Below are 12,256 nucleotides of genomic sequence, written 5' to 3'. Positions count from 1 at the left end.
TTAGTTCTTGCTTACTTCTTGATTATTGTACAGTAATCCTTTGTTAGGACTGGAGAAAAACTGAAATTACTTTACATCTTAAAGGTGTCATTGATCATAAATTTTAACTGTGCATACAGTACTAGGTAGAGATATCACAATGCTAAGTATGACTGGTATTTCCATCATGGAAATGTCAGCAAGCTATGACAATTAGGCAGAGGGGTAGTGTGAAGTCCTGGCTGATGCACAGCCACATCTCACTGGTGCTGGTTAGCAAGGTCATTTGCTTTTCACTGACAACAAGGGGAATTCCTCAAAGTGTAGATATTGTTTAGAATTATGAAGATTACAACCAAGGTAACATTTCAAGAAATCTTGAAGAAATTACACTAGATGAGTAAAAACAAAAACAAAGAACAGAATTAGATTTTGGTAGGTAGTAGCAATTGCTGCTTTGTATTAAATCACCATCAAAACTATGTGGGATTAAGACTTTGCCCTGCTCTTTGTACTCATAACCATTTACCAAAATGTAGACAAGAAATGTAGACAAGAAGTTCCATTCTAAAATAGGCAGCATCTGCTGGTGAGTTCAACATGCTGTCCTTAATAAAAGATCATCAGTCCTTCTTTCCCTTTTGGTAGAAATTTCTAATAGGCAGAGAAGGAAAACCAGCCAGCGTATCTAAATTAATCACTTTCTGCATTTTTCTCATATGTTTTTGTGTTTAAGGACTCAGTGGAGATTCTGGGATGTTTATTACAGGTCACACAGCACGATCGTATGCTCTGCTTGGAGAAATACTACTCTTTTCTAATATATACAGTTAATGCCTACCTATGTTAACATTTACAATATGTTGTCTCCAAGTGAAGATATAATGAATTTTTGTACAATCTGCTTTAGTAAATCTTCTTATATCTCATTGGAGCATACCTTGAACTCACTGTACTTTCAAAGGTATTTTCAAAATTCAGCTGAATAATTGCTAAGAAAAATATAACTGGATTTCTCCAAAGATTCTTCCAGAGCCATAGCCACCATTTTCAGCCCTTCAACCAGATCATCAGACAAGAGATAGTCAGGTACTCTCTCTGACATGTAAAAGCTAGATATATCTGAGACTGGCAGAAGTGAATATAAGAGAATATAAGAGCAATTGCCTCCCATTCTGTCTACATTGGTCTCTCTTAATCAGATGCATATCCTGCACCCTGCCTTGGCATTGCTAGTTGCTCACAACCTTCCCATGGGCTGGATGACAGATAGAAAAGAGGAAAAAAAAAAAAACAACCCTAGTCTGCTGCTAGTTTAAAATGTTTTACTCCAAAACAGGAAACAGCTGAGTAGACTGACATCCAAGCTAGTCGCAGGATGTTTTCTCCCTGGGAAATTCAGCAGCTACTTTCACTGTTGACAGATCCAGTGTCTGAGACACTGACCTCTCTGTTTTCCCCGGAACAGTGCAATTGCCCTCCATCCCAAAGGAATGCTCAGAACCTGTGGTAGTTCTCTTATATCCAACACAACACTGTCTTCATAGAATCAGAGAACGGTTTGGGTTGGAAGGGACTTAAAGTCCACCCAGTCCCAACCCCCTGCCATGATCAGGGATACCTCCCACCAGATCAGTCTGCCCAAAGCCCCATCTAGCCTGGCCTTGAACACCTCCAGGGACGGGACAGCCACAGCTCCTCTGGGCATCATATTCCAGTGCTTCACCACCCTCTGAGTGAAGAATGTCATCCTTATATTTAATCTAAATATACCTTCTTTCAGTTTAAAGCCATTCCCCCTTGTCCTATCACTAAACCCCCATACCAAGTCCATCCCCAGCTCTCCAGCAGCCACCTTTAGGCCCTGGCAGGCCACCGTAAGGTCTCCCTGGAGCCTTCTCTTCTCCAGGCTGAACAACTCCAGCTCCCTCAGCCTGTCTCCATAGCAGAGATGCTCCAGCCTCATGGCACTCCTCTGGACTTATTCCAACAAGTCCATGTCTTTTTTATGTTGGGGACCCCAGATCTGAACACAGTGCTCCAGGCAAGATTTCACGAGAGCAGAGGGGCAGAATCACCTTCCTCACCCTGCTGCCCATGCTACTTTTGATGCAGCCCAGGATACAGTAGTCCATAGTCTTTTCTCACTTTTTTAACAGTCAAGGAACAGTCTTCCTTTCAAGGGTGAAGAAATCTTAACCGAACTCGGGATTTCTTATTCAAGTGAAGGACTTCTGCTGTCCTTAGCATTTCATTAAAGAAAACTGCTCTCTTAGTAATTATGGCATTGACTGCAAAATCAAATCCTAATGACAGCTCTCTCCTACAGCATATTCTTTCATCTTCTAGTCCATGTTTTCCTTGAGACCATCTCTATATTGATAAACCAGCCGGGGTCAGATCATGGGTCTGAATACTGTCCCATGATTATCCTTACCATTAAGCAGTCAGCACAGTTCTGGACAAGTTTCTGGCCCAGACCAACAAGCACTGGGCAAAATCTGGGGACCGTTCCCAACAGCAAGTCTGCATTCAGTCACCCCCTTTCAGCCTTCAGGCCACCGTCACATGAACAGGCAATAGACCATAAGCTAAAAGTCTGTGCTGTCACATCCATGGGTGGGCTTCCTAGAAGCCACTGCAGTGCAGAAATAAATAGACTTATACCCCAGTCGCTAATCATGTATGCTATGTCTCTGCAGACACAACTCAGATGTTCACTGAAGATAAAGAAAATGATCTTACTCCTCCTCTTGAGCACTGCATTAGAACAAAGTAAGTGAAAACTACATTTTTTCATAGATATTTTCACTCATTGATATAAATAATATATGTAAGGATGGAGTGTGGTTAAAAGGTAATATTACAGCAGTCAATCTTGCAAAATTACTGTTTAAAAGTTAGAAAATATCACTTTTTTTTTTTGCATGTTATTGTACTTAGCATCAAACTGTCTAAGACATTCATTTGACTCTTAGAGGAACCTTCATTTCATCTCCAAGTTATGACTGAACCAAAGGTAGTTCAAGAGCACAACCTGATTTCAATAGATCAAAATTTGTTTTCCTAAAAGTGATTGGTTCCTATTGTAGAGGTATAATGAGAAAAGGAGAAAATATCTTCCATCTTCATCAGTCTTTTCTGAAAAATAAAATTGCATTGGGCCACTTGTACATTTTTGATTCATGAAGCTGTGCGTAATGGTCTTAGTTCTCTCAAACTGTCCATTTGTCCATGGCAGACTTTCTCAAAATCACAAATTGGAGTGCTTTTGAAGTCATTCTTGAGGGTTCTTAGGTCATATTTTCTTTTTAAATTCAAGGCCAGTTACTGTCATGTTAGGAATTTCATGACCATTTTAAGGTCTATGTGATATTAAATGATGGATTTTTAAAGAATTTATCTAAGTCATACTAAAGAACATTTTCAGTTTACTGAGATATGAAAGAAGCAAAATAGGGAACTTTCACTGGCTAAAAGTACCAGCTTTATATCAACTCCACCAGCAGGACTTTGAAAGCTGTTATCTGAGTATCTTTGGAGCAAGAAGTAAAAGCTTCATTGTTAATTCTCATAAAAGCCAAGCAGCTTCAGATTTCTCTAGTAATTTCCCTCCTCCCCCTGGCACATTTTTCTGTTACATAAATAAATAAATAAATAAATAAACACAGCAAAACAAATAAGGACAGTGACTGCCAAACAGCATGTTCATGAAGGGCTGCCATTATAAAGTTACAGAAAAGTAGAAAAGGCATCCTGTGACATGACAGCAGTGATGTTACTTCAGGCTTCATACACATAGATTGAATCGATCCCTCTCTTCAGGTGAAACATAAGCATTACGGAAGACAATATATAGCCTCAGAAGCTGACACTTTGGGGTGAATAATGCATGCAACTATTTAAAGTTACACTTAGAACATTCCTGGCATTGCATCAAAGTTACACACAGTTTTGGTAATGGTGATAATTGTTTATTTTAAATTCCCTGCTTTAATCTGTTAGAGAAGTAAATTACCAGCAAATTCCAGTGTCAGTTAATTTTGTTTGTACCATTCCTAGGACTGCCTGGTTTACCCTGATCAGTCTGTCTCCTTGTTTTCAGTATTCTCCACTTGCTTTTTGTTTTTCATGTTATATTTTATCTTTTTGTTTTAAGAACTTTTCTTCCAACTATGAAACAGTATATAAGGAAAAGTAAAAACAAATCAAACCAACCAACATTTTAACAAATTGACAGAAAGAAATGTTTTCTATCATATGACTATGGAAAGTAATAATAAAATATTTTTATTAAAGCAAGCAAAACAAACAGAGCCATTATTCCTTTTCACCAAGCATTCACAATGAAGCTCATTTTCAAACCTATCTCATCAAAAAATGTAGGATAATTTCTCAGACAGTGTGAAGAATTTCACAGTCTGTACAATCAGAACTGAAATTAACCACTGTTTCCAAATTTTGATTGGAATTTTTCCTTTCTTTCACCACTTAGTTCGGTTTCAATCCATGAAAAGTTTTACCACTTGTTTACCCCATACCTGAACACCACCATCCTGTAGTGCATTGATTTATATGCCTAACATCTGTCTGCTGTTTTTTCTCTTATCCTCTCTCAATGGAAGAACTGCATATTTAAAAGATCGTTTCTGTATTTAGTTTTTTTCATTATTATTACTATCAGAGGAGAAGAGTTGTTTTGCTTCTGCAGAAGGAGGCTCATGTTTTTATTCCCTATCGTACACAATGTTGGAAAAGAGAGATTTGAGTTTAAAGCAGGTAACACTTCACATGACTAAAACAAATAGTCAGCAACAGGTATTGCTTCAACCTTTAGGCTCACAGCTAAAGAGTCAGTGCTAGTAAATGCACTTTCATTGTGGTTTTCATCCCTAGACATCTGTGGAAGTAGACAGATTCTGACCAAGAGATGTCTGGAATGTACATCCCTGGGTTGTTTGGGAGATGCCATGCAGATGTCTGATTCTGTTCTCTCCTGAATGCTCTTATATCACAGTCACGATCTTCAGCGGCTGTCTGCACTGGCGGAAATAACATCTGTTAGCTCTGCCTGAGGGGAATAAAACTTTGATCTGATATTATAATCCAAATCCAGCAATGCATTTTGTTAACCCTCCAGTGACGGCTTTCTTTTGTGATACACATAGTTGATTTATATTCCTTCAAAGTGAGACATTTGGTAGCAATTTGATAGAGAAGAAGAGAGCATGAGCATTTCATCATAAATTATTGGTATGCTCTAAAACAGTGCCAAATGGTTACTACAGGAGATATTCTCTGAATGTTCTTCCAGGCTGAGCATTGTTCAGGGTTTGAACCAGTTCCTCTTACATTCAATGGAAGTATTCCCGTTAACATCCATGACCCTTGGGTGAGGTTGTAGTTGAACCAAATTAGTGTTGTTTTCACATTGCTAATCTGATCAATTATAATTGAATCAGCAGCTAGAATGTGGGCTACATTTGAATTACATTCTAGCAGGACAGTTTGGGGAAATGATGGCACTGCATTGTCTGGTTCATTTTGTTTCTGTCTGTAAAGAAATGACTTGTTCAGCACCTGTGAACGAGCATTATTTGATACCTTTTCTTGTGCAGATTCAATAGATGAAAAAGTTTCAAAGTCATCTCCAAATGAGCAAACTGGCAAGGGCTGCTTTTCAGTCCACAAACAGCCCAAGAAAAATAGTTGGAATATAAATACAGGAGATAAGGCTTGTTATGAAAGTTACCTTGAGTCCTGCTTCAGAATATGTTTTGCTGTTTAAACTCTTTATTGAAAGCCTGTTTTAAAAATGTCCAGTTCCTCACTGCATAGAGATTAGCAATATCTTAAGCCGTAACAGCAAAAATGGTATCAGGATGTGAATATTTTCACAGAGTGCAGTGTGTCCTCAGAGCAGATTTCATTCAGTGTCATTTGGCCCCTGCAAATCCCTCTCAAAGCTTTAATCATCCTGGTGAGATGGAAGGTGGTGCCTTGCAAAGACTGTACACAAAGATAAAGGATGATTTGGTGGCATTACCAGAAAAATACAACAGGGACAGAAGGTGGCAATTGTACTTCCCACTTACCTTTGTTTGTCTGTTTGTTTTTCCTTGGGAAAAGGTGATATTCTGAACCTCTGGCAGAGACAGCTTTCTGTACTGGCAAATGCCAGACTGTGTCAGCTGTTCCCAATCAACTATTAGCTTAAATGTGAGGCATCGCTGTTGCCTATTACTACTAAATACATTCTGCATTTTTTTCATTTTTTCAACAAAATCAAAAAAAAAAAAAAGAAAGGAAAAATTTCACAGCAGTCCAATTTTCGATGTCAGTTTACTTGCACTTTCACTGGGGTTAATTGTGGACTGAAGAAAATCCCTCAGGTGGTCACTTTCTTTGAGACCTTGAGCTGAATACTGCATGGATCCAGCTTTTGGTTTTGTTTTACACTTAATTGACTTGACAAATGAAAGGACTGAGCTGTCATACCCTTGCTGACATATCCTTTCCTCTGTGACAAAAAGAATGTGGCTTGCAGACTGTCAAGTCATTGTTGTCCTCACCCCCTCACCCATTTCTTGCCACTGTGGTCCTGCTCTGAGACAGACTTTTTAACCAGCTCTATATATTGAACACTGGGAATGCAATAGTTTAATTCTCACATATAGACCACGAATTTGTAAATATGAGAAGTGTCAAGAGTGCTATTCATGTAATAACTCACTTCAACTTAGTGCTGTCATTGGAGACACTTATCCTGGTTTCACTAGTTCACCTCTTGGTTCACCCCTTTGTCTTCTGCCCTGCTTTGAAGACACATTTGGTGACAAATTCAGGATTGGTACCTTCTTAACACTCACTGTACTGGTCACATTCCTGGAGTGATATTCCTGAGCAATAGCAGCCAATACAAAGCCAGTAATTTAAAAGATTGAAGATTTTTGTGCGTATGCCTGTGGGCTTATTTAAAAACATTGTTCTCAGTATACATCTTCTCATGTATCTATGTTCTCAGTATACATCTTCAGTGGTATTCTGATGAAATGATGAGACAGAGAAAAAGCAAAGCAACCTCATATTAATATCAAAACATTACCATTAGAGTAAGACACAGAATATTTCAAAGGAACCAAGGACAGGAGCAATGATAGCTGATAAATGTTATTATGTTGTCTTGGAATTTTACAGTCACACAATTCCTAGTCAGAAGCCCGGCTGTATAGGAACCTGCAAATTGCCTTGTAACAGCTCAGAGGATGAGCGTTCTGGTTATGCATGGCTAAATCTTGTACCCAGTCTTGGGGACTGCCTATAGTCTTTGCAAAACCGAGGTTCTAGTTCTGAATCAGCTGTTGCTGAGGACTCTTTATTGCCTAGGAGAGACTGGATGAAGCATAAGGAGAGTGATCTCCAAACTTGGGCACCTAAAATTAGGGGACACATTTCCCTTTCTTTCCCTTGGAGATGTGAGTCCGAGTGGAGAAGATGTGAATCCCCAAATGAGTCCACCCCAAACTTTCTAATGTTGGGTGGGTGGTTGAGAGGTGTTGGCTTACCTTTTCTAATGCCCTGATTAACTTACAGATGTAAAGTATTGCTTTTATTCCTAGGTGGCAAGGAGCTGTTATTGACTGGAATGGCACAGAACCAATCTTGTGACTGACCTGACCCGCACTTTATTTGTAAAGAGAAAAAAAGGAAATGACGGAACTAGCACATTCCTATTCCCACCAATACAGGAAATAGGACAAGAGCTATGCCATTTACGATGAGGAAGAATGACATGGTTGTGTTCAGGCTGGAAGAGTTTCACCTCATTCACCTCATGCTTCGGATATTTTGCTTATAATATAAACAACACTTACATAAATTCTTTGTGGCTGGCTTTAACATACGGTTTCTGAGTGTAGACTGAATTTCCCATGCCAAATGATGGTTAGAGATGAAGCAGTGAAGTTGTCAATGTCCCCTTGAGGTCTCTTTCTGGATTCACCCTGTATACTGCAATTGTTTCCAAAAATCTAATGAAAGAACCTGAACCCATTTCTGTCACTGTACTTGCCTTCTCTGTGTCGCCTAGTTCTCCACCTACAACACTCCAGCACAAGTATAAAATGTCAAGAAATATATATATTCACCTTGTTACCTTATATTAGTAAGTCTCATTTTGCACTCAATGTATTGGTGATCACATGGACTTTTCAGATAAAGCCAGACCCACACAAAGTTTTTGTGTTATAAAATTTGCAGTAAAGCTTGTGGTTTTCTGTTAACAGAACATACTAGTATGTTCCTTATTCTGGGTGCAATTCTGCGGTGCACAGTGCCTCACACTGATGTGGTTCATTTCCTTTCTGGACAGGAGAAAGATGTTTAAATATCTTTACTTTTATATCAGTGTAACTGCTTATACTCTAGGTTTTATTTACACCAAAGTGCTAGATAAGATTTGCGGTTTGCTTTTTCATTATCACAAGAAAACAGAAATGCTGTCAGGTTTGAAATGTAAAGAGTACCTGTCTGTGATAGATACTGTTTTTCATGATTAAATAAAATGCATGTGTGAAAATGGTGTACTGTGGAGATGCACCATGAGGTACCAAAAGATCAGTTTGTATTATGAATTGAATTCTTTATTTTGGCAACAATTTACTAAAATTGGAACAAGTTACTGAAGACTAGAAAAAATGCTTTGGAAAAAAAATATTTGCTAGCAGAAAAGCTGCAGATAAATGATGTTTCTGGAATTATTTGTCTCTCTTAAAAGTACGTATTTCATGAGAGTTTAATACACGACTTTTACTTGCTGATATTTATCATAGCACCTTCTTCCTAGTCAATATGAAAACTTTGAGTCCAGATAAACTAGTTGCTATTTTCAAAATCAATTTCCAACAGAAATTAAATATCCTACTGTGTGTAGCCTAGAGATATAAAACAGTCTGTACAAATACAAATTTCAGGGAATCAGCACTTATTATAGATTTGGAAACTGACTTGAATATAAACCATAACATACTACCAGAAAAGTTCAGTCTGTGAATGTACGTCTCCCGCTTTGCTTCCCATTTACATCAAGATATCTATATGCAGTAAAGCATACCAGAGTTACAGTTATTTCAATTTTATTTGATTCAGTGTAATGTAATTTGTTTGTTTTAGATCAGATATGCAAACTTCCTTCTTTACACTTTCTGAGATGAAGATCTCCCATTCAGCCTCGAAGCCATAGACAGCATCAGATTCCTGACTCAGAGCCCAATCCTGACTCTCCTAGAGGAAAATTACATTACTCCCTTCATCTCAGTGTATTTAGGGATATGTTTGTACTGTCAGCTGTAGGTGGACTCAAGACTGCCTTTAGGATGCATTCATCTAAACTTCAAGCCCACCAGTTCCTTGGTAAGACATTGCCTCAGTGAGCTTCAGTATTTCTGGGAGTTGGAGATCCCAAATATTCAAGGATCCCAGATCCAGACCTTTCACTAATATGGCTTGAAAAATCACAGACATAATGGTGGCTGAGTGTGGTGTCAGCCAGTCTACCAGCCTGCGTTAAACCTTTGCTCCTTTTGATTTTTTTTTTTTTTATGAACTACAGTCCACACTTTGTTTCATGGTGCAAATATAGTCTGATTTTCCCAGCTGCATCACAGGGCAGCTATAACATAAAATAAGATTTTTCACAGAATGCATTTGGACAGAAAATAGTGGAGAGATGAAAATTCCTTTCTGTATTTTTCAATCTATTAAACCTACACCATTTGCTTTAAAGCACTGCTTTAAACTATGTCAGTTTGGAGACGACCTTCCACTCCCAGATGGAAGAGCAGTGAACGAACATAAGTATTCCCCTGGGGAGGAAGGGAGCTGCCTTGTTACAGCCCTGATTTCATCTGACTAAAATATGGATGTCTCCAGTGCAGATGTGCTTGGAGGAGCTGTTTCTCTGGGCTACCTTTAGAGTTGAAACAGGTAGTAAGGTGTGATTTATCTTTGCTTTTGGGCAAGAAGAATTATGCTCCAGACTATAGGATTATAAACTGAGTATACCCGGAGCCCAAGGGGATTGCCTTGGATCAGCTTCACCCTTAAAGATGTAAGGATTCTTCAGGGCATAACAAAGAGTTCAAGATTAATGAATAGACATGGAAATGGATTATATTTTTTTGCTTATCTTGAAGCATAAATGAAGATCAGAGGGAGCCCTGAACTCTGATTCTCTTTTTAAAACAGGCTGCAAAGACTTTTGAGGCTCCTTCCTCACTGGTTATGAAGAATATTTTTGTTGAATATTAATTTCGATTACAGCAGAATCCCAGTGAGCCAAATCTTTCATATTCATTATCTGTAATTATGCCCCCATATATTTGTTATGCAAAGTCTACTGTCTGCCATCTGTTTAAGATGATCTAACTCAAGATTCACCTGTGCTCTCACTCACGGAGGCAGAAATAAAACACTTGGACCAAAAACACCACCGCTGTAGGGTAATTCCACCAAGCTTGAGCACAGCATTGCTAAGTCCCTTCCACCATCTTTGCTCCTGGAGCCTACAGGCAGTACCTGCCTTCTCCATGGCTCAGTGACACTGCCCTTACTAGGCAGGAGAGATGGCTTATGAGATTTACTAAGGCATCTTTCAGTAAAGAGGAAATGTGTAACCAAAATACTCATGTACAGCTACCTCTTCTGCAGAAACAAACAAACCAACCAACCCTGAAACTAAGACAAAACAAAAAAACAACCAACCAAACCAAACCAAACCAAATAAACAAAAAAAAAGGAAAAAAAAAAAAAACTGAGCACTGCCTCTCTCACTTTCTGCATCAAGAAAAAGACTCATATATTTCAGTTTGATAGCAAAACACAAGAGGTTAAGATATCACAGAGCTTTTTCAATCAAACGAACAGGCAAGACAATACAAAATGTCATATGGCAATGAAAAAACCTTTGTACAGATCTGTTGTAATCCTGTTGTAATAGTTTACATCTAGTTTTTTTAATTACTTTTTCCTTTTCGTTGTTTCCCATTTTCTTTTTCATTGCCCGATAAACGTGACTTCCTGAAGTGAACAAAGCAAGGAGCTGCTAATTGTACATTAAAAGACACTGGCACTTGGCCTCTATGTATATCTTAAATTCATTCTCTTTCCTTCTGTGGTATAAAAAATACACCCTCTGCTGAAATGTGATGCCTTAGCTAACAACAGAGATGGCATATTGTACATGCAGAATGTCTAATCAGAAGTGCTATTTTGGTAAGGTGTCATATATATCGCATTTGTGCAAAATGTATATTTAATTTTGTCTTGTACAGAATGTCTCATACAAATAAAACATTTAAAGAAAAGATAATAGTAACATCCCAGATTTCCTCTGCATTTTTTTTAATAGTTCATTCACTAGTGGAAATTAATCTGAGAGATTAGATTATAAATGTTTCATGGGCCTCATCATGTCAATGGAACAATAACAAGAAGTTAAGTTTCCCTCTTTCTGAGTAGAACAGTAGAACAGTTGGTGCAGCAGGATGGAGTAACCCTTCCTGAGCTCACAGGATTCACACCTAGGCAGCTACTTAGTGCTTAAACCAACTAGTGTGAAGCTAGTTTAGAGCATGAGGTACTATCTGCCTCTGTGAATATGTCCACCATGTTCTGTTTGAAACCTACCCAATGCTGCGAGTGAAAACTGCAAAGATCTCATTACTCCTCATGGCTTTTTATCAACTCAGTCTCAGATGAATCACATCATTCTGATCAAAATCATGGGAGGTGTAGACAAGTAAGAGTTGTTTGGGGAAGTTTGTGGCAGGGTGGGTATGTGCACACACTGAGTAGGTTTCGTGTGTGCATGCAGGTCTACTTTAGAGTAGAAAAAGTATTTTATTATTATGATCATATATTTATTATCATGAATGAATCTCTATTATCACTGTGTTTTTTTCCCAGGTTGCGCAAAAATGGTAACTTGAGTCTGCTGATTTTAGTTCTTCACTTTTCTGAGGCAGATTTCTTTTTGTTTTTGTTGTTAATATATCTAATGGACTAATTTATAATGACAGGAAATAGTCACTTTAGAAATCAGAGGAAAGCTGAAGAGCTTGGAAAAATGACACAGCCATAAGCCAAGTTTAGTCAGAAGTGATAAGCGAGGGGCTCTAAAGATTCAGTTGCTGCACCTGAGATACTTGAAGGAAGCCCAGTTTTCTGGCTGTGATTGTGATCTTCTTTAAAGTACAGGGGCCCCAAATCACTGATTGAT

At 38.4% G+C, this 12,256-nt stretch overlaps 1 protein-coding gene across 1 annotated transcript in view; it reads left to right on the top strand.

Annotated features, from left to right (window-relative positions):
• The window catches only part of MINDY4 (MINDY lysine 48 deubiquitinase 4), an 85,603-nt gene extending 74,326 nt beyond the window's left edge, over positions 1 to 11,277 (top strand). The window contains exons 17-18 of the mRNA XM_035554386.2: positions 2,682 to 2,754; positions 7,599 to 11,277. Of these exons, the coding sequence (XP_035410279.1) occupies positions 2,682 to 2,754; positions 7,599 to 7,647 (122 nt within the window). The 3' untranslated portion in view covers positions 7,648 to 11,277. The remainder of the gene's footprint in view (positions 1 to 2,681; positions 2,755 to 7,598) is intronic.
• The last annotated feature ends 979 nt before the right edge of the window (positions 11,278 to 12,256 follow it).

This window comes from Cygnus atratus, chromosome 2 (genome assembly GCF_013377495.2).
Source record: "Cygnus atratus isolate AKBS03 ecotype Queensland, Australia chromosome 2, CAtr_DNAZoo_HiC_assembly, whole genome shotgun sequence".
NCBI lineage: Eukaryota > Metazoa > Chordata > Aves > Anseriformes > Anatidae > Cygnus > Cygnus atratus.
This window is presented reverse-complemented; position numbering and strand designations above follow the sequence as displayed.